General features: G+C 45.6%; 1 protein-coding gene across 1 annotated transcript; it reads left to right on the top strand.

Moving 5' to 3' along the window:
- The first annotated feature begins 2 nt into the window (after positions 1–2).
- On the top strand, positions 3–21,616 carry Lrrc52 (leucine rich repeat containing 52). Its single transcript, XM_005398247.2, has 2 exons — positions 3–921; positions 21,162–21,616. Exons 1-2 carry the CDS (start codon positions 300–302, stop codon positions 21,485–21,487), a joined length of 948 nt encoding a protein of 315 aa, XP_005398304.1. The 5' UTR covers positions 3–299; the 3' UTR covers positions 21,488–21,616.
- Positions 21,617–23,653: the final 2,037 nt, after the last annotated feature.

The following is a 23,653-nucleotide window of genomic DNA, read 5'->3' as shown; positions in this document are numbered from 1 at the left end:
CACTTCAAAGGCAGGGAAAGGGTGAGACCTTTCAAAGCCGCCAAGTGGGCCGGCTTCCAGCAGCAGTCTGGGACTGAGAGAGCAGCAGAGCCACGAAGCTGGGCGGCGGGGCATTGGGCCTCGCGTTTCAACTCTGTTCGGTTCTCCTGTAATGGAAAATTGCTTTGCACAAAGCTAGAGTGTTACAGTTCTTTCCAGCGCCCCTCCCCCGCCACGCCCCACCCCTCAGCAGCCTTTGGATCAGAGGGACCGACCGCGCCTGCAGGAAGGTGGAAAGAGGGTAGTCCTGGCTTCTTACTATGTCCCCTGCTTCAGGCCCTGGCCCCGGATGGTTACTCTTTTCCTTTGGAATGGGGCTGGTATCGGGAACAAAGTGTCCAAATAACTGCCTGTGTCAAGCCCAAGAAGTGAACTGCACAGCGATGCACTTAACGGAATATCCCCCTGACATTCCCCTGAACACCCGGAGGCTGTACCTGAACAATAACAGAATCACTAGTTTGCCAGCCATGCATCTAGGACTCCTCAGTGATCTTGTTTACTTGGACTGTCACAGCAACTGGATCCGAGAGGTGATGGATTACACCTTCATCGGGGTCTTCAGACTCATCTACCTTGACCTCAGCTCCAACAACCTCACCTCCATTTCCCCATTCAGCTTCTCGGTGCTCAACAACCTGGTGCAGCTCAACCTTGCCAACAACCCTCGCCTGTTATCTCTTGACAAGTACACCTTTGCCAACACCAGCTCCTTGAGGTACCTGGACCTCAGAAACACTGGCTTGCAGACCCTGGACCATGCTGCGCTGCACCACCTCGTGGTACTCCAGACCCTGTACCTGAGTGGAAACCCCTGGAAGTGTAACTGCTCCTTCATGGACTTCGCCATCTACCTAATAGTGTCCCATCTGGAACCCCCAGGTGAGGGCTTGATTGGGTGTGGTTGGAAGAGGATGTGATAAGAGTAGGAGGAATTGGTTCTAGAAAAGCTAAAGTCCAAAAATGGTCCAATTGGGACACAAGTTGACTGAGTGCAATCTTACTGGTCAGCTGGGCCCATCTTTGACTGGAGAGGGATTGACTGGGTAAAAAAAGTTCTGGAGTAGGAATCCAAAGAACTGAGTTCCATCCTAATCTTGGCACTACCAGTGCCTTGAAAAAGTGGCCATTTCTCTGAGCCTCAGTTTCCTGATCCATAAAGTGGGTACCTGACTGAGACCTAATATAGAGAGTTGCTGTGTCAAATAAAATGATGTATGTGGAAATGATAAAGTACTATAATTACCAAGTAACGCAGGGACACTGTATTCCATTGATAAACTGTTTTCATCTACTTAATTCAGTGACAGAATTTTTCTAGGCTCTGAAAGTAAACTCAGTGATTCTTAGGCAGTAGAGAATCCAATGGGAGTAGGATGTACAGAAGAGAAAGTGCAATACAAATAGAAGAAGAGGCTCAGGAGCTACCTAAACAATGAGAGAGGAAAGAGAGCAGGCAGGAGGCATGCCTTGTGCTAACAGCTTTGTTTTCACAGCGCTGACCTCATAAGGAAGGAGAGAATGGCCTGAATCAGTGGAGAACTAACAGGTCACAGGGCTCACTGTGTCAGGCTAACAGATTCCAATCGCACAGGCAAACAAACCCTCAAGTCTTACGCAGGAGGTTTCTAAGCTAGCTGCTGCCACTCTATCCGCTGTCCCTTGGCCATGACCCCGGCCGCATCCCAGGGCCTAATTCCTTCCTCTGCTCGGGGACTTCACTGTCCTGTCCTCACCCTCTGTTCTCCATCTCAACCAATGGCACAATCAGCTGGCAAAGTCAGAGCTTCAGAGAAATGAGAAATGCCCCCTTGTGCAAAGCCCAGTATGATGTTTCACCCATGTGGCAATACCCTAGGATTCTTCTTGGCCAAGATGACAGACTTAGGGTGGAACTGGGGAGAAGGAACAGAGTAAAAATGTGCCCTCCTGCCCTCCTGGTGGGCAGAGCCTGAAAGGTCCTCTGCTGGGGCCTGGACCAGAGCAAAGCCAGTGAAGATCCTAGGGTGGAAAATTTAAGGAAGCACCAGGAGTGAGTGCAGTGAGTAAGCACAGTCAGAGTGAGTGCCTCCTTAAATTGTGTGCCTTAGACACCTGGTCCTGCTGCTGGATGCTTCAGCTTGAGTTGTCAGAATAAACCAAAAGGAACTAACATGTCAGACCATCTTCTTAATACTACTAAGCATAAAAGAACACAAGAGCAGTTATTTTGGACACCCCATTCTCCAAGAGTCAGAGATAATATCTCTTCTCTCTATCACTCGTGCTGGGATGGTTTGAGAGCGCTCTACAAGAGGGTGAACATCAGTCATTCTCATACAGTAAGTGTAGTTTCTAAATGGGATTCTCCCCCATTCCAGGGACTGGTGTCCATGTAACCAGTCCCTGGAAGGGCATCATCTTCTCCTGCCCTGCCCCTATACACATTTATATACATATTTTTATATACAAATTATATACACATTTTTATATACACATTTTCCTTGAGTGATCTAGGTCATGTTGCCAGGGGGACCACTTATCCTAGCTGAAAAGAATGAAGTCACTTGGCTTCTGCCCCTCTCATGCATGTCCCTTAATTAAATTTCTGCTTGTATCAGGAGGTCTTCTCAGGATTTTCAGGCTGACTACTTTCGACTCCTTGACTTTTTAGTTCAGTCCATAATTGAACAGAATTATACATAAGGTCTGTTTCATTCCATGTTTTCAAAGACATCAGGAAGGAATACCTATGATACCAAGTCATGAATTCCTCATGAATGAAGAGTCAGTCTTTTGAAGTAGACAAAATTTTCATCCACAAGCCAGTGGGCCTCCACTCATGCACCCACAATTGCTAATCTGCTCATCTCCCTCTCCTATGTTGTGGTCCAGAGGAAACTTCCAGGGCCACTTCATGAAGAAATGTAGGGCCTCATTTTTCCAGGTCACCTTTGTTATCTGCTGAAAAATATTAACAAGCACAAGGTCAGACATAATTTATATGCTACAGAACAACTCTGCAACTGGGACAGTTTTTGCACGCATGGTATCTCATTTTCTTTTACTTTTAGGCATCCCAGCAACCTTGAAATTTTGTGTCTTCATCTTGTGCTAGTGGCCAGGATTGGTATTTTTAACCTTTTCATTGAATGAGAAAATAGACCTGCTCACCCAAAATTACACAGCTAGTAAAAGACAAGAAAATGATTTTACACTCTGATTTCAAATTCAGGTGTGTATAATTAGTCAGCTTTCTGTCACTATGACAAAATATGTGAAATAATCGACTTTAGAAAAGGGGAAGGTTTATTTTGGCTCACAGTTTGGGAAGTTGCAGTCCATGGTTAGTTGACCCATTGCTTTTAGGCCTGTGGCAAGACAGCACATCATGGCAAGCACATGTGGCAGTTGAAGCTACTCACCTCATGGTAGTTCAGAAGCAACAGAGACAGGAGGTGGCTGGGTCCCACAATCCACCTTCAGGGCCACACCCCCCAATGATTTGACTTTCTCTAATTAGTCCCCACCTCTTAAAGGTTCTGCCACCTCCCAAAAGTATGATAGGCTAAGGACCTAACTTTTAACTCACGGACTGTTGGAGGACAGTTCAGATCTAAACTGTAAGGTATTTTACTAAGAAATCATACTATCTCTTAAACCGAAAATCACATGATACCTATCACCTTATAAGTCATTTTGGTTAATAAATGTAAGTCATGTTATAAGATTATGGTCATAGCACCTAAACTTCAGCTTTATTTCCTATCTGGCTACCACTCAGAACATACCCAAGATCACTTACATTGGTTAACAAGCACTGTCATCATTACAATATTCTCTTGCAAACCCAAATTTCACCCCAATCTACCCAAACTCCAAAAAGATGAATCTAACTTTAGTGTTTGCTCTCACAGCAGCCTTATTCAGCCTGATCCTTCCTTCTTGTATATACATGCACACATGCATACAAACACACATATAAGCACAAGATACATATATGTGAACAAACATGTATATACAAATACAAATGTATGTTCACACAAAGCATGCATGTATACACATATATATATATGCATATAAATATACAGATGCACACTCAGACATATATACATATGCACATAAAGTTGAACATACCTACAGTGAAATTCACCAAATTCCTCTCTTGCCCTTTAGACCGACCTTAATGCAAGGGAAGTTATTTATTTCATTTTACTCTCCTATGATAATCCTATTGGGTATAAATATCTTTGCTATTGACAAAAACTCTTGGTGGACTTTGAACCTTAAACCTACCTATTTTTTACTATCAAAATGGCAGTCTTTGAAGATGTTCTAGAATGGAGCCCACCTATTGTATCCCATGTGCCCACATTTCAGATATAGGAAGAATTTTTGTAAAAATAAGCTGAGTAACCTGATTGTTCATAAATCAGACGCCAGGTAAGGCCAGCCTGGTTCACATGAGTTCAAAGCCAGCCTGAAATGCATAATGATACCCTGTTGAGAGAGAGAGAGAGAGAGAGAGAGAGAGAGAGAGAGAGAGAAAAGAAAAGAAAAGAGAAAAAAGAAAAGGAAAGGAAAGGAAAGGAAAGAGAAAGAAAGAAAGCAAAGAAAGAAAGGGAGAGAAAGGAAAGAAAGGAAGGGAGAGAAAGGAAAGAAAGACTCCATTTTAAAAGCAGATTTGTTTTAGACTCAGGGAGATACCGTACTTTAGCACTGGAAAGTTTTACCAATGGTGCAATATCAAAGACAGTATGGCAATGGGATGCCAATGTGTGTGTGTGTGTCTCACTTGTAAAGCAAGGCAGGAAAGTAACAGACTTCCATATTCCTCTCAACATCTGCATACTACCTACTCTGTGCCAAACAGGGTCTAATGGATATAACCAGCTCACAATCCCAGGGCTGTGTATAAGATTCACATGACTGTGGCTCATTGGCACTGTACATGTCCCGTGGTCCAGTCGGTCACAACAAACTAAACAGAACAAAGAGAAGCCAGTATATTTCCAGTCGTGCACTTTGGTCAGCCTCAGTTACAAGTGAGGAAGAACAACCACCATGCAGGCAGCAGAGCCTGGTGTTAAGAGCTTAGTTTCTAGAGTGAAATAGACTTGGCTTATAATCCTAACCTGCTACTTCCTAGCTGTAGACTAGCAGATAAGTTACTTAACCCCTCTGAACTTCAATTTCCTCATCTTTAAGACAGGGATAATAATAGAACCAGCCTACCAAGGGCTGCCGCAATGATGAAATGAGAGCACTTGTGAACTGCTATTACCATTCAGCTTGACATACCAAAAGCACTTGATAAACAAAGGGTTAGGAGATATAAGAAAAATACAGGACACTATAGAGCAGCAGACATCCGCCAAGTGGTTCACTGGACAAACCGACTTCAAGAAGGCTCAGGACACGTGGAACCAAAGGATAATGTATTCTCTTTAGAAGGCAGGACTAAAGAGATACAGGTGGGGATATAGATAGGCTGTGGGATGGTGAGTAGTAGGTCCTAGGACTCTAATTCCTAAAATTAAAAAATGGGGAAAGTGGAATCCTGGAAGGAGTAAGTTATTAGATAAATTATGAATACAGGGATCCAGACTCTGGTAAGCCAAACCAGAAAACTGAATCAGGGCTTACTGTCAGCCTGATCTGTGAGACTCGGGGCTGGCCTAGCCCCAGCAAAATGGCTGTTCCTGAGTCACCTGAATCTGGAACATGCACTACCTAACGCAAGTCCCACTTCCAGGGGCGGGTGTGGATGGACAAACTGCTTTCCAGGTGTGTTGGCAAGAGAGTTGCTCCAACTGTGAGGTGACATGGTCATGAGAAAAAGAAGTCACTGATGTGGTGTAACTTTGTTTATTAAGAGTCTTGAGCAATACGTTTGCTCCAATTCCTCTTCCCTGTCTCATGCCTGCCACTGAGTTAAAATTAACCATTAGGGAGTCACTCCTTTGGGGTCCCCAAAAAGTGTCATGATCTTGAAGAGATTGTGCAAAAATACATGAACTCTTGAGGAGAATAAAGTAAGTACCCCTTCACCTCGATCAGCTGTTTTAATCAGAGGGAAGGGTGAGTTCCTGGGAAATAATAATCCACTAGGATTAATCCTGCAACAGTGGGGAACATCATAGGACACAGAGGTCCTAGAAGGAAAAAGAGAAGAGTTAAATGAAGATACAAAGGCAATAATACGTTCTTCCTCTGTGTCACATTTTGGTTCAGGGTGCCCCCTACAGAGAGGCTAAGGAGGAAGTCAAATGTCTTGTTCACTTTATTTCCTCATATGGCTACACTGAACAGGACTATTGAAATTTTCCCAAATTGGCAAAACAGTTGAAGCTGTAATTGAAAGTATGAATCAGAAGAAACCCTCCAATGGCACATTAACCAGATGTACAGAAAGGTATTCAGACTTCCAAGAATATGCATGTTCACGTTCTAACCCCAAAACAGTACAGCAGAGAAGGAATTCCACTGTGTCAGTCGCCAGAGCGCTCCGCAGAGTCCTGATCAGCATAGAGTTAAAACAGATTCACACATTCCGTTTCCATTTTAGCCCAAGTCAGCAAGTAGGTAATTCCTGGCTGAAGCTGTAATTTTCCAATCATTAATGTTATCTGAAGGTGACAATGGCAATAGAGTTCTTCCCAGGATATTTGGTTCCCCTAGTAGGACAGGGCTGAATGCATCTCAGGATGCTCTGCAAAAGTCACTGAACTCTACACTCCTAGGCATAAGGAAACTGGTCTCCTGTATGTGCTTCTCTCCACCCACAAAGTCTGGCCCAGTGCTGTTCAAGAGAGGTTTCTGCAGCAGTGGAAATACTGATACCATATACGTGTATCAATATAGTAGCTACTAGCTATGTATGGCTAGCGAAGTCTTGAAATTTAGCCTAGTACTACTGAAGAACTAAATTTTTAATTTTACTTCAATTCAGGTAAATAACCACACAAGGTTCCTCTTTACCATGTTGGCTAGAGCAGCCTTCTAACATAGGGTGCTTAAACTAGAACTTTAAAACCCAGTGTTCTCACAGGTAAGTGACTATAACATCTGGCTCCATCCTGTCATCAAATTCAATGCTTTTCTCCAGCGCCAGATGTCCTTGCTGTGGGGCACATCAGTGTCGGTTCAACTCTAAAACACTTACTGTAGGCTTATCTGTACCAATCACTGTAACACCGTGCTGGGGTGGTTTTATTACAGAGGAAGAAGTCCTAATTCCCACCTTCAGTGAGCGAATGCCATGATACAAAGGACACAAAATGGAACTGAAAGTCAGAAAGTCCTGTCCTAGTCAGAGCAGTGCCACTGTGTGACTTTGGGAGAGTTACTTCTTCACTTTGAGTCTCACTTTTCCTTTTTTAAAATAAGGGAACATGTTTCAGTGCTCGCAAAGGTCCCTTGAGCTGGCAGGCTCCAGACCTAAATAGAAGAGAAAACCCACATGGTGTGAGAGGAGAGCAGTGGTCAGCACATCTGGTGCCGGCGGAGCGCACGCGGGAGGGGTGAAAGCGCTGCTGTGCAGGTATTCCTCATAAAGAGGGCTGCCATCACACAGCAGAAGTGCAGGGTGAAGCAGACAGCTCCTAACTCCTGTGCTGTCCCACCTCCTGTCTCAGACATCCTCAACCTGGCTAGGACAGTGCCTCTCCCCCATGGTCTCAGCACTGCTTCTGGTTTAGATGTAGAATGTCCCTCAGAACTCTCATATATTCAGAGGACAGGCTTTTTGAAAGGTGACTGGAGCATGTGTGTGCAGATAAATTCACTGATGGGTTCAGAGCTGAAGATGCTGTTGAAAGGCAGGGCCCAGTCAGAAGGGCCTGGCCACTGGGAGAGTGACCCGGAAGGCTCTGGCTCCCTTCCTAGCTCCTCCCTTACTCTCTCTGCTTCCTAGCTGTCATGAGTTAAGCAGCTTTCCTTCACCCAGACCCTTGCATCATGGCCTTCCTGCCATAGAACCAACTGACAGTGGACTGGATCCTCTAAAGATTGCGAGCCAAAATAAACCTCTCCTCCTGTGAATGCGTTCAGTGTTTGTTCCAGTGATGAGAAAAGTAACTAAGGTAGTGCCCCAGTCTGTCCTCCCTGGCCTGATTCTCACACAGTGGTTCTCAAAGTGCCAAGTCTCACTTCCTGGGGTTCTGAGGTTCTGATTCAATGAACTGCCAAGTATCCTAAGAGAATTTTCCAGAAAAACTATGGCAATGTCCTGTGTTCTGGAGGTTCGGGGCTGCTCCAATTGGCCAAGTGAATTGATTTGCAATGAGATGCTAATGGTTAATCGTGTTTTTGAAATGTCTGCCTCAGGGGCATTAGTAAATTGACAGAGAACAGCCAGAAACAATGAGAATGTAAACAGACTACCACAGAGGGCAGGGTTGAGGCAGTTTGAGGACAGACAGCCCCTTGTGTCAGCTCTGAAATGAAAATCCTTAGGCAGTTGTAACTGAACCTGACAGGGGGGGCCAAGCATCAGAAAGGAGTCTGGACAATGATGTTGCAGAGGCAGGTGGACAAAGCCACTCAGGGACATCTGCAGGGAGCAGATGGATTGGGTCATGTGCTGCTTCAGGTCCAAGTCATTCTGAGGGCATTTTGTACACAGAACATCTCAGCTTCATTCCAAGGCCATTTCATCCTTATTCAAAGCCGCTGTAATAGGATAATGGCCCCATTTCAACCCACCAAGTACAAAGTCATCCGCAATTATGCCAAAACTTAGATTTCCAGAATGAATTCAGGTCTTCACACTCTCCCACCATTAATGCTAACCCATCTCCTCCATCAGGGAAATTGAAATAAAGTCCAGAGGCCAAGAAAGGAGAATGTCTGGGCCGCAGACTGTTCCAAGGCTGTCAACTATTCTGCCAGCTTGGCGCTCCTACCTTACAACAAACTCCCTGGCCTCATAGCTTCTTCCTGTGGAGAGCCAGAAAAGCAGGCTCCTGAGGATAGTGAGAGGGCTGAGAGGGAAGCAGCCAAGTCAGTCATCCCAATTCACCCCACCCAAGAAGGGATAGGAGCGGCAAGCATGTGAGGTTTAGAACAAATCTCCAGATGGTCCGGACACATTCCCTAACCTAGCCCAGTCGGGATCCCTGAGAGTAGGTGATCTAAAGTTCTGTCAAATCCCAGACCCCTACATATAGCTCCTTGGGTCACCTAGCATCATTTAGGCCTCTGGAAGGCTCATGCAGTGCAAGGCTGGCCAAAGCAGCCAACCCCAGTTTTCTCCTGTCTAGAGGTGAAGAGCTCCCTACCCAGAGGAATCAAGCAGACAGTAAATGCAGCTAGAGAGACAGGGGTCCAGCCATGAAGAACCTTGAGTGATTTTCTGGGAAACACACAATGTATCCTGAGAAGCTTTGGGAGGCAGGCATGCCTGAGGTAGTGCTACATAGGGAGGAGGTTCCTGCAAAATCCAAGTGAGAGTGTGTTGGTTTACAGCAGCAGTGAGGATAAAGAAGGGCAGATAGATAGGTCAGAAGGAAGTATTTGGAAGGTAGACACAACAGGACTTGGGACTGAATCAGATGCTCTCACTGTTCCTTGTACTTCCTTCATATCTTCTAGCATAATACTCAGTAATAAATCTGTATTAATTCAGTGTCTGTCTTTGTGGGGTGGGCAGTACTGGGGATTCAGCCAGGGCCTTTGAACTGAGCTACATCCCCAACCCTTTTTTATGTTTTATTTTTCTCTTAAGCCACTAAGTTTCTCAGGCTGGGTTTGAACTTGCAGTCCTCCTCTCACATCCTCCCAGAGTGCTGGGATCACATGTATGCACCACCACGCCCGGCTTGTCTATTTGTCTTGCGAGACCAGAAATTCTATGACAGCATGTCTGAACCTTCAGAAACTAGCACACAAGACTTGGCACCGAGAATATCCTCAGCAAATATTTAAGTAAATGAATAAGATATGAAAAATAAATGGAAAGGAAAAATCAAGGCTAGCTCCCAAGCTCTGGTTTGGACAGCTGTAGGGGCTTCACTGAGACAGACACTTGTGTTAGACAGCTTCCTGTCACTGTAATGAAAAAAGACAACTTAGAAAGAGAAAAAGGTCATTTTGGCTACAGTTTTGAACTTTTAGTCCATGATCAATTGGCCCCATTTTTTTAATATCTGTGGCAAGACAGTGTATCACAGCAGGAGTACATAAGGGAAAAAAACTGCTTATGTCACAAGCCAGGGAGCAAAGCAGGGCAACACTCCTCCGCAAAGGCAAACCCCCAGTGACTTAAGGGCTCCCATGAGATCCCACCTCCTTGAGTTCTACCACCACCCAATAGTGTCACCCTGGGGATCACAGCTTTAACACCCAGTCCTTCAGCGACACTCATCATCTACTTCAAAGCTCTTGAAGAAGGGGTAATGTGGTCAGTGAGGCAGAGAGGGGCAGTGCTGAGCTAGCAGGGAGAACCCAAGTCCCATTTTGAACTTGTTGAGTGAGAGATTCCTGTCTCAGTAGGCAGAGGGATGTTCTGACTTAATACTCAGAGTAGAGAGTAGGGTATAAAATATATATATTTGTAGATCATTGTCTTGCTTGTGATCACTGAAGCCAAACAAGATGACATCAGTCAGGGAAGAATTTACAATGATAGGATAAGAAAGGCCAAGCACAGAGCTCTGGGGATGCTAATGCAGTAATCCCTTGGTTCACGAACAGGAGCATTCAGCAAAATTTGCTTCCATTCACAAACTCCACATTGAGTGACAAACACAACCGTAGCCACCTTCTCAAAAATTGTGGAGAAAATTAAGTTCATGAGCAGAGTACCACTGTATGGGAGAGTTTGAAGAAATGAAGAGGAGCCGTGAAGTACAAAGGGCAGGAGCAGCCAGGAAGAGGAAATCAGGGAAATGAAAGTTCATGGGTGCCAACAAGTTCAAACATTAGGAGCAGGTCGGATAAGGACCCGACACTAACCATCAGTTTTAACCACAGCGAGGTCCCTGATGTCTGGGGCAGTTGCAAGGATGGTAGGAGTGGACCCCAATCAGTGGCGGACCATGGACAGGACAGCAAAATAAAGAGAAAACAATGTAAACTACCCTCCTAGGAAGTACGGCTGTGGATCGAAGGACACAGGGTGATGGTTGGAGAGGCAGTGAGTGAAGAAGAAGCATTTTCTAGGTGGAAAATACATGCAAGCATTTGTTTCCCTGCTGACAGGAAGGAGTGCGTGCAGAAAGGAAAGGCAAAGATGCTGGAGAGGGAGAGGCAAATGATTGAAGAGGGAGTCCCAAAGTCAGTAGCAGTGGTCGCCAGAGGCAGATGGAGGGCATCACCTTGACGCCCTCCATCGAAAGGGCATCACAAAAGGAGGGCATCACCTCTGTGCTCTGGAGCTGCAGAGTAGGACCCAAGAGTAAACCCAGATGGGGACAAGTGTGATGATGTGGGACAGCCACAATTGAAGTAGCCATCTGAGAAACTATGTTACAAGTGCTGCGTTAAAATCCAAGAATGAGCTTGCATATCTAATCACAGCGTTGCACGATGTTTTCTATGACTCGTCCATAATGCCGGCCCTATTAGCTGATGATAAAACATCCCTCTGTTCTGGAAATGCTCACATCCTAATCAAACAAACAAAACTACGATGGTCTCTGGATTAAGGCCACCTGGATTTTAACCCTATGCCTGCCGGTCTTTTATCAACTACTTGACTACAAGCAAAAATCTCCAGTCAACTTGTCTGCAAAATGAAGATACAACAGTAACTATTTCTCTAGAATTGTTGTGATAATAAAGTGAAATAATCTAATTGAAAATCCTAGAACTGCATTACTAAGCATTCATCTACTGCTGGCTATCAGTCCTGGTGTTAAAATGCTCAAAGAAAGTCTAGAACACAGTTGCCTGGTGGTGACTCTAAGTGCCACGAGGGAGGCAGGGAAGGGCAGAGAGGTGTGGGCTCTAGGCAGAAACACGGTCAGCCAATGCTGTCCTTCTGATGGGGCCATTGTCCCCAGGGGATCCAAACTGGGTCAGCATGGGTGGAGAAGGTTCTTTCTACACAGGCAGAAGAGCAGATGCAAAGGCCCTGGGGTAGAAGGAGCTGGACATATTCAACAGTAAGAATGGGCTGGAGCAGTGTGGTGGGGGTTGGGGAGAGAGGAACACGCTGAGGCAGCAAATTAGAGGCCAGACCACCCAGGCCCATCGCACTTGTGCTAAGTATATCAAGAACTCAGGGAAGGATTTTGAGCATGGAAATGATGTGACCTATGATTGACAGGTTGCTCCTGCTGCCACATGGAGGGGGGAATGTAGAGGAAAGCAGGGACACAAGTCAGAAACCAGCATAGTTCAGGAAAAGGAGCACAGTGTCCAGAGCCAGGGTAGTGATCCAGACAATAGGAGTTAGGAATCAGGGCATACTGTAAAGGTAGGACTAACAGTATTTGCTTTTGGCTGGAATATGGGATGTAAGAGGAAGAGCAGGCGCCCCCCCCCCATTCATGTTTCTGCCTGGTCCTCTGCTAGATGGTAGTGCCCTTCAGCTGCTGAGGTTTCTCTTAAACTGCTCGTTGTCCATGAGAACAACTGTGCACTGTCTGGATTTTCTGAGCAGATGGGTGGTTATTAAGTATGTCCAGCTGGAAGCCCAACTGTCTAGAAACCAGAGTTTGCCTTTAGCTTCCAATCCCCCACCCCCACCCAACTCCTCAGCCTGTCACTGAGTTGCTCACCTCTCCCCAGCAACACCTATCTGAGAAGGTGGCAGCGGAAGCTCACCCCTGGGTAGGGATTAAGTCATCAGAAGACTTTCCGCCGCACGTCTTGCTTTATTGGTTAAATGAAAGGCTTTTATCTTATGCTGACAGAATTCAAGGTACTGACAAGCACAGGAAAAGATATAAGGAACTCTCTGCCACTACATCATACCCAGACACCACCACTTAAATGAGAGACCAGTGCTGTCACCTGAAATACCACTAAAGCACGGGAATAATCAGGTTGAACTTGCCAAACTTCAAGATCTCTGCTATATGTTGCATAAGTCTGTGAATCACATTTAACCTTTACAAAGCTACAGCTTCCTATGCAAGAAAGGAAAATCATGCATAGCAGGTAAAGCTGTACTTTGCACAAGCCCAAGTCATCTAAATCCTCAAGGTTTCAAGATGCCGGGGACAGTTTAATACTTTTTTTTTTTTTTTTTTTTTTTGTACCAGGAATCGAACTCATGATCTCACACTTGCCAGACAGGCGCTGTGCTGCTGAGCTACATCTCCGGCCGCCAGGGCCAGTCTAGAACAGGAGTCAGTACAAGTTTTCTGTAAAGGCCAGTAGTACATATTTAATGCTTCATAGGCTTCATCTTAGGTTTCATCTTCATTTAGGTTTTTAGGCTTCATCTGTTGCAACTACTCAACTTTGTTAACAGCATGAAAGTAGCATTAGAAAATATGTCAAACAATGGGACTGACTGTGTTCCAATGAAACATTATTTACAAAAACAGGAAACAGGCTTCATTTGGTGCTTCACTTGTAGTTTGCTGAGCCCTTCGCCACCAGGGGATGACAGCTGGGTGATGAGGAAAATGGAGCTCCAGGTAGACAAAGGTAGAACCCAGTGCCAGAACCAGAACTGCTCAGACAACCACGCATGAGGGTCTAAGAAGAGGGTTTTTCCCGCCAGCTGGCTTGTGTGTGTTGCCCAATCTAGGGACTACCTAGAGTACAGCAGAATACAAGTGATCCTTCAAGTTCCAGCCGGGAACCTGTCCTAAACAGCAAGCCAAAGACATGAAGTACATGAAGTAATATAGGTGAACTGAACAACAATCTACCCACTCTTTCACATCTGCTTCTAACAGACACTTATTAGGCATATTCTGTACACCAGGTATCAGGATGCTAAGGTTAACAACATGGGTCTCTATTCTCAATTATTCTTATTAAGCAGTAATTGGAGAACAGTAATGATTACCTTTTGAAGTCACGCCTGCAGTGTTTACATCCTCAAGACTCCTATTTTTCCTTCTCTGCATACCAAGGACAGAGGAGCCTTACCCCTCTATCCGGTCCTGTAGATCATCCACCCCTGCCTCAGAAGCCACTTCACATCCACCATTCACTGACCCCTTCCCAGGACTACTGGGATTCACCTAATGTGGAGTGATCCAAGGCTGGCTGACCACCTGTAACCTTCTAGCACCCGGGTTCCCATACTGCCTCTGAGAATCATGTCAGTGACAGTGACCCTGCCCTTGGTTGGTAATATAAACTAACATTTAATTCATTCAAAAAAACACCCTGAGCTCTAGTCTGTGTTAGGCATGGCTATAGGTGCTGAGGCTAAAAGAGCAAACGCAACAGACAAAAATCCATATGCTCAGAGTTTATGATCAAGCAGATGGAGGCAGAAAAATGAATAGTGGCAAACTTATTTCCTTGACAAATCTATAATTTATCTGGAATAAAACTAAGAAGTCAAGTGTGGTGGTACACACCTGTAATCCCAGCACTCTGGGAGGCAAAAACAGGCAGAGCACTAGTTTGAGCTCAGCTAAGGCAAATTAGTGACTTAAAGAGACCCTCTCAGTAAATGCTGGGGATATAGCCAGGGTAAAGGCCTGGATTCAATATCCAGTACTGGGGTGGGGGAAGCAGGAGCAGGTGACGGACAAGGTGTTGGAGAAAAAGGGAGCGGGGAAGAAAAGAAAAGAAAATGGAGAAGGAGGAGAAAGAAGAAAGAAAAAAGGAACAAAGAAAGAAGAAGGAATAAAGGGGGGAAAAGGCAAGAGAAAGAAGAGGGGGAAACAAAGCATTGCACATCCAATGATGTTCAGGCAAACAAAGCCTAACAAGGAGGAATGGGGGAATTAGGTAGTTCTCTGAGTTCAGGGGAGAAGGTGACAACGTGCTTAAGCCAAAAAAAGTGGGTGGAGAGGTCCTTAGCATGTAATAAAGAAGAGGCTATCTTTGTCACTTTCTTTGTCACTAAGACAATACCCAACACTCACAATTTAAAGGAAAAATAGGTTAATTTGGGCTCACGTTTATAGTCCACAGTCAGCTGGCTTCGAGGCAAGAATGGCAAGGATGAAGGGCCTGGCGGAGGAAGCTGCTCATGTCTTAGAGGCCAGGATACCGAGAGTGAAGGGAGAGGAGCTAGGGAGGGAGATGTACCCTTCCAGGTCGTATCCAGAGTGATCCACCTCTTCCAACCCACCTCCCGGTAGCAGGTCAGCTATAGCAGCCCTGATGATCCATTCACCTTCCAAAAGGCCCACGTCTGAGCACTTGAGAATTCGGGGAGACATTCTGGATGGAAGCCTGCAGTCCCATCCTCTCCCCACACAGCGCCACAGCCTTAAGGCGCATCCCACAGCCAGCCGAGATGGTTCCTAAGCCAGTGCTGGGCATGGGACTCTGAGAAGCCTGCACAGGGCTTGCCTCCCTGGGGCACCAAGCCCCTGGGAAACTGTAGGAGACCCCTGCCCAGAACTGTGATCCCTTCTGCAGGCCAAGGAAAGGAGCCATTCCTTCTATGCCCACTGGGTTCAAGACTTCCATGCAGGGGAGGCCTCCTGTGCTTCTGTACTACATACGTTTCTTGGCCACAGACACTCTGGTTCTTCATGTATCTGGTGCTAGAAGACATGTTTTCTACCTTCGAGCAACATGCCATGTGCAAAGATATACAAGCTGTGGCTCCCTAGGACCTATTTGCAGGAAGGTAAACATTAATAACATCTGTAATTGTACCTGGGAGCTTTAAACGGGACAGATACCCTGGGGCCACTTGAGCAGGGCTGAGGGAAGGGACATCTGAGGCCTAGACTCCTGTTTATACTGTGAATGGAGACCTCTGGAATTGTACAGTGCACAGCATACGCAACAGCACATGGTATCCCTGTGTGATAGGCAAGGAGAGCAAGAATGCCAGAGAGGGAAGAATTGAGGTATAGTTTATTCACTGCATAGCATGGAGATATTTAAAACTGCTCTCTGGGATGTATCCAGTACTCCGGGGTCAGTAGATGCCAATCTAATCTTAAAAGTTATCATAGTAGAATAGAAAAGTAATGTATAACTGACAAACTAAAGGAAAGGTAAGAAAATAATTAGAAAAAAAAAAGCCAAAACTGAGAGTGAAAGGACATGGAATAAGTGAGATAAATGGAAAACAAATGTTAAGTTACGAGATATAAACCCAAATGTGTCAGTAATTATTACATTAAATGCCAATGGACTGAAAAACACCAACTTTACTCCACTGGATGAAAAACAAAACACAGATATGTGCTGCTTATAAAAATATACCTTAGATCTAGGACATCAAAAGATTAAAGGCAAAGAATGCAAAAAGATACACAGTACAAACACTAACCAAAAGAAATTCAACACAGCCATACTGATGCCAAACAAAGTAGTTAAGGGAAGAAACATTACTAGAGAAAAAAAGACTCTGCTCAATGACAGAAGGACAAATCTCCCAGAAAGACGGCACGGTTGTAACCTTCTATGCCTCTAGCAACACAAAATATGTAAAGCAAAACTTGACAGCACTGTACAGAGTAGACAAATACACAATCCTAACTGCAGACGTCTACACACAATTTCACGGGGTTAATGACAACTAAGCCTGGTAGTAATTAAGAGATAACAGATGTTTATAGATTAAAAAGTCCATAAGGTCCATAGGAGTATAGAAGATCTGTATACAGCTTGTAGTGGATTGACAACTGGTGGTCAATTTATAATCCCCAGCTGAATTGAGTAAGCGTGGTGCTGGGTGTGGGAGGTCCACCTAGGGACTGTTGCCAGCAGCAGAAGAGGCAGAACTGGAGAAGAAGAAAGGCTGTTGGAAACTGAGAAAGGCTACTGGGAGCTGGTAGAAGCTGTAAGGAGCTATTGTATCTTTTGGAGGAGTTTGTCACACTGGCTTTCCCGATGAACTTGGTTGTTTCCATCCTCCGCAGAGCTCGGGACAATTTGTCACTGGGAATGGCTTTGGTTCACTTTGGGGAGCTCTGGTCCTCACTTTGAGCATTGCTTCCTGGCTCTGGAGGGGAAGGTGGTACACTGCCATTCTCCTGGAAAAGCTTGCTGCATTGGCTTTTCTAATGAGAACTCAGCTGTCTTCACCATGGGAGGAGCTCAGGACCTCACTGTTGCTGAGGATGGCTGTGGTACTTCTCAGAGGAGTTCTGATTCTTACTTTGTATTTTGCTTCCTGGCTCCAGTTGAAATCCCTCAGCCTGCTAGCACAGATCCTTCATCCTGCTGGCATAGACTTCCTAGATTACACCACTGACCTTTGGGCCTTCCCAGCACAGATCCGTGAAATAGGCCTGCACAAGATATTATTATGGGCACTAGGCCTCCAGGTGGACTCGTGGGAGGCATTGTTATGGGCTCTAGGTCTTCAGCTGGCTCATGCAGGACATTTCTGTGGGAACCAGGCCCTCGGATAGATTCCTTGATCTTAGCGTGTGGACAGATTTCCTGCACTCTTTTGTATATCATTCTTTGGGTGACTATTATAAATAATCTTATAAAATATGTGTCCTGTATTATATTGTTTCCCCTTGCAAATAACCCCAAACCATAACACAGCCACTACCTAACTGATACACATAGAACAATGTACTCAACAAAAAAAGAATATATATTTTTCGGAGAACATGGAAAATTTACTAACATTGGCCTTATGCTTAGCCATAAAGGAAACTCTCAAAAGATTTCAAAGGACCAAAAGTTTCTGACCATGGTAGAATTAAACTAGAATTCAATAATAAAAAATATTAGTAGAACAATAAAAAATTCATGAATACTTATAAATTAAGCAATTTAGTCAATGAACAACAGTGCTTATTAACAAGAATAATGATCAGACGTGGTCTATGCCTTCAAGAGGTAAAAATGCATCTGGTAGGGGAGAAAAGATACACATGTAAATAACTGTTATGCAAAGCAGAATGTGGCCACTGTATTAATTATACGAGATGCTGTGGAGATGCTGTGGAGGAGCTCAACAGTGGGAACAGTCACTGTCCTGAACTATGAGGATGGGTACTGGGGGAAGTTCTCCTTGGAGTTGAATTTTTTAGGTTAGATGTTGAAGAATGAGAAGAACCTGATTGTGCAAAAGTTGGAGAAAGAGGCAGTTGATACAAAAAGAGCAAGGTAACAAGCTGGGTGTGGTGGCACACACCTGTAGTCTCAGCACTTGGAAGGCTGAGGCAGAACTGCTGTGAATTCAAGGCCAGCCTGGGGCTGCCTAGTGGGTTCAAAGCCAGCCTGAACTACACAGCAAGACTTCATCTCAAGACCAAAAAAAGAGAGAAGGGAAGGAAGGAAGGAAGGAAGGAAGGAAGGAAGGAAGGAAGGAAGAAAAAGAAAGAAAGAAAGAAAGAAAGAAAGAAAGAAAGAAAGAAAGAAAGAAAGAAAGAAAGAAGAAAGAAATATAACAAAGTATAACAGCTGAGAGCAAGGGCAAGGTTAGCCAAGGAATAATATGCAGTTGAATATGACTGGAACAAAGGTGGATTGCCAGGATTGCTGAAGAGTGAGGTGGGAAAGGAAGAAGAGGAAAATGCTAAGGGGCCCCTGGGGAGAGTCAGGGGAGGATTTTGAACCACAGTATACACTGGGCAGGTAATCAGGCAGGAGTATGTGAAATGGACCAAAGCTGGGAAACTGGCAAGGAGATAGGGAGAGCAAAGCCCAAACCTCAGCAGGGACAAGGAGGGGGAGCTCAGCCGGAGAAAACCCAAACCTCCCTCTCCCTCCCAACAGAGCCACCCACACCCCTCACTTAACAGCAGCCTAACAATGCATTAAAATCACTACCTAATTGCTCCTTTCAAAGTTAATGCTCCAAAATGGGGAAGTGTGTGTTTAATGTTTAGTCTCATCTCTGCCACCCGAGCCCCAATTTAAAAGCCAAATCTGCTTTAAAATAAAATGAGCTAAACTCCCCTAGACACAGCTCAGACCCTCTGAATCCCACCCACGTTTTCCTTTCTCAAATACACCCTTCTTTGCATATTCCTGTGTGTCTGACAGTTCGGGCAGGTGACCCGAGCCCTCTCTGGGAGGCTCCCAAAACAGCTCCTTCCCAGGAGCTTCCTTCTGGCCCGTTCTCCAGCCTCAGGGCAAAGCTCAGAAGTCCCGAGCCAGGCTGACCAGAAGGGTCTAGAAGCACCATTGCGTTCCTGCCCCTTCACACCCCCCCACAAGCCTTTCCCTGTGTTTGTGCACTCTGGGTTGGAGCACGGTCACCAGAGGGCCACGGGGGCCACATTCACAGGACCTTCTTCCTCTCGCCTCCTGTCAACTGTAGCAGACGGTGGATGTGGCTTCCCCTCAGCATCTAAGCTTCCTCCCCAGGTGAATCCTCAAGAGCATTATACACTTCAGGTGTCGGCCTCCTGACTAATTTCTCCATAGCTGCACTGACCCAGAAGCACAGTGGAGCACCGGTGTTCAAGTAAATGCACACTGCTCTTTCCAGACTCCCAAACCCCTCTGCCTCCTCCCCAGCCAACTCCCTTCTAACTCTCCTGCCTCTAACTACTGCGTAGGACACACACACACACACACACACACACACAGAACTCCATTTCCTTAACGCCCTTGGTGACCAAGGACACTGATGCTTTCAGGCCACCTGGCAGTTCTTCTCCTGAGGGTAGAGGAAGTTTCTCTCTGCAGTATTCTGTTTGCCTCTCCCGCTTCTGCCAAACAAGCCTGATCAGCTCGATCCTGGTTTTCTATCTTCAGCCTCATGCCTATAGTCCGTGGGTTTGCTGGAATTTTCAAGTACAAAACCTCCTGCATCCCAGTCCCCTTATTTCCTTAAAGATGATAATAGCCTCAGCATTGAGGTTTTTATAAATGAATGAGATAACTTTATAAATCACTTTGTATGAGGTAAAAACTTAGTAAATATTAGCTGCTAGTATGTTAAACCCTGAGCTTGAGTTCATTTATCTAGGGTGTGCTGGGTGTATTCCTCTAGGCACTGGGCATCAGCACAGTGAGTATGCAGAGCTAGAAAAATGCAGGCCTGAGGGCGGCACTCCAAATACTCCATGCTCAGCACAACAGCCTGGCTGCTCACCTGTGTCTATCTGTTCTACCAACTACCCTGATCATAGATTTCATTTTTTGTACTTATAAAATGAGAAAGTGAGGATTCAGAGAGAAAATGAAGAACCCCATGACATTTGCAAAACTGGTGAGTGTTGCTCCAGAGCACTTTCCCTTCTGCTGTATACAGAAGTCCATGGTGCTACATAGCACCATGGAGCAACGGTGTAGCTCAGTGGATCAGCCAGTGGATGTCAGCACTGCCAGTAACAAGTGATCTGCTTCTCCTGCTGGTTAACTTACTCTCAGAGCCCCTGACTTCTCCCGGGAGAAGAGCACACCAGAAATACTTCCAGGAGATCTTGTCCTCCCCTAACTTTGAGACGAGTAGTTTGTAATGCTCTTGGCTGGTACTAATGGTCCCTGGCTGGACTCAGGAACAAGTGAAGAGAAAGGGACAAGGTGGAGGGGAAGGATGTGGTCAAAAGGGGGAAAAATGTTGACTTGCCTATGAAAGGAATGATTATAAAGTACTTTATATTACCATGGCAACTTGCATCATTAAATTGCAAAAAAAAAAAAAAGTGTACTGTTTTCTACCTTCAATTCAAATAAAGGTTACAATAAAAAGTTTAAAGAAAACGGAAAAAATAGAAAGATGATGAACATTGATAATGGTCTGGAGATTCTTAAACTCCTTGGCAGTCTTGTTTAAGTTTCCAGCTTGCTGGCCCTTCTTACGGTCTCTTCTCCCCTGAAGATCCCTAAGAAGCAAGGCCCATTTTCATGACCTAAATACAGAAGGAATCCAAACACCATACTCTTCAAACTTTAATGTGCTACTAAATGCCTTAGGGATCTTATTGAGATGCAGATTCTGAATGGGGCCTGGCATGGGGCCTGGGATTCTGCATTTCTAACAAGATCCAAGTGAGGCTGCTGGTCCACAGCCCACACTTTGGGAAGCTGAGGGTCCCCACAGTCCCTCCAGGTCCCCTTTAGCTTAGGACCCCAGGAGTTCTGCTGTTTCAGCAGCCTACCTGCTCTGTTTTTCTTCCTAGATGATGAAAATGCCACATGCGTGGAGCCCACGGAGCTGGCAGGGTGGCCCATCACACAAGTGGGGAACCCACTCCGATACATGTGCCTCACGCACCTGGACCGCCAGGACTACATCTTCCTGCTGCTCATCGGCTTCTGCATCTTTGCCGCAGGCACGGTAGCTGCCTGGCTCACGGGGATGTGCGCGGTGCTCTACCAAAATGCCCGCCGCAAATCCAGCGAGGAGGAGGCCGAGGATGAGGCTGGGCACAGAGCAGAAGTCACCAGGCGGATCTTTCAAACCAAGGAAAAATCAGGCCAGGAAGGGTTCCCTCAGCTGATTTAGCTGCCAGAGACCACTCTCCGCTGTGACTTCCCCAGCTCCTGGCTATCTCGCCCCGCCCCACATCACCACGGCTGGACTGTCTTAGACAACAATGCCTCCTAGTAAAATAAATAAGATGTTTGGAGATCACTTCAGAGGTCGTCCTTCTCTGTAGCACAGTGTCCAGAAAAGTCGTTGGATGCATCCAAATGTCAAGGAAGCCCATCCCAAAATCAAGTCAGTGCAGTTTTAGTGGCCACCTATTATGTCCCCACACTAAATGCTAGAGGAAAGGACATAAGAAATTCCTATAAAAGCAAACCATTTGGGGGGAAAACCAGATTGTGATACATCTCCATGGGCCGTCTTCACACTCCACCTCATCATCACAATGATCCTGTCATGTCAATATGGTTCCATGGTGAGAAAATGAGGCCTGGATAGGTTAGATATCGACTTGGTAACCCAACTGGTAAATAGCACAGCTCCCTAAAGACACGATTTTCCCTTTACATGAAGCTACCCATGCCCCCAGGAAACATTTAGCAACACAACCAAGGGTTTATCATCGAAGCCTTGGACAAAATAAAGGTGTAGGGTAGAGACAGCCACCATTTACTGAACACTTACCCAGCCCGGCATGGTACCCAGTTTTGTACACATTTTCTCACTGCACCTTCACAACAGCCAAATCAGCTGTTACCTTCATGCTGCTGAGGTTTAGAGATGCGTGGTAATCAGCTAAAGGTCACACAATTGATAAGGAAGAATTAGAGCTATTACTGAATCCTAGGCTGCCTGATATCAAGGCCAGTGGTCTGTGCTTTATGAACTGTTGTCTTCCCTATTTGCCCAGCAGAACAGCCGAGTGCACACAGACACAACCCAGCCCCCAGGGCTAGTCCAAAGGAGTAGGAGAGAAGGGTGGCCCAACCTCAGCCCGAAGATCCATTCCCACCTTTCCTTTTCTCTCTACCCGGATCAAAGCACGATCCTACTGAAGGCTCAGATCAGAGTTCACAGCTCTGAAGCTAGCTGTCCCTAACATCCCAGCCAAACATGTGCCTCCGTCTGTGTCTCCACTGTGAGTTGCATGTGACTCCAATCACTCTTCCCCTAGGTTTGGTGCACTGCTTATGTCTTAGCCGCTTTCTCATAGCTGGGACACAATACCTGACAGCTGCAGCTTAAAGGAGGAGAGGCTTATTTGGGTTCATATTTTTAGTCCATAGTGTTGGCTCCAAGGTAAGAGCACATGGTAGAGAGGCGTGGTGGATGAAAGCTGCTCACGGCATGGAGGCCAGGAAACAATCAAGGGAAGAGCCAGGAAGGGAGAGAAACCCTTCCAGGTCATGCCCACAATGACTCATCTCTTTTGATCCAATCCCGCTGCCTACCAGTAAATCAGCTGTAAACGCTCATTATCCAATCACCTTTCAAAACCCTGTGATCACAAGAAGCTTTGGGGGGGGACATCTAGATGTAAACTATGAGAACACAGATCTTGAATCAGGAGCTGGGTTCCTAGCCTTAATTCTGTACTCACCACTATGTGAACTTGGGCTTGGACTTTCAACTTGCAATGATGACCTTGATGGCAAACTATCTGCCCTCAGTAGGTTTTCTCTATCTATCTCTGTATGTCTGTCTGTCTTTCTTGCCATGTCTCTCTCTCTCTCTCTCTCTCTCTGTGTCTCTCTCTCTCTCTGTGTCTCTCTCTGTGTCTGTGTCTCTGTCTGTGTCTCTGTCTCTGTCTCTGTCTCTGTCTCTCTCTCCAGAATCTTGAGGATCTTGCTGTACTGCCCAGGTTGGCTTTCAACTCCTGAGCTCAATGATCTTTCTGCCTCGGCCTCCCACATGCAGTATTACAGGTACATGCTGTCACACATGCATTGCCCTCGGTGTTCTCTGTGGGCACCAGTACAGGGTAGTGCCTCAAAGTAGGGGCTCAATAAGTTTGTTATTGCATTCTACTCAAATCCCAACACACCAAGGGTTCCTACTTTGTTATCCTGAAGTGAGGAGTAAACATGAGTAAGTTCTTTTTAACCTCTGTGAGCCCCAGTTTCTTCATCTATAGAGGTAGTCATTACAGTGTTTATATCACGCAGAGAAATTGAGACTGCAATGAATATCAATTTATAATAAGGTGCTAGTTCAATAAGCTTTTTACTATAATTTTAGACT

Source organism: Chinchilla lanigera, unplaced genomic scaffold (genome assembly GCF_000276665.1).
Source record: "Chinchilla lanigera isolate Chin_1 unplaced genomic scaffold, ChiLan1.0 scaffold00061, whole genome shotgun sequence".
In the NCBI taxonomy this organism is placed as follows: Eukaryota; Metazoa; Chordata; class Mammalia; order Rodentia; family Chinchillidae; genus Chinchilla; species Chinchilla lanigera.
Note: the sequence above shows the minus strand (reverse complement) of the source record. Positions and strands in the feature narration are given on the sequence as shown.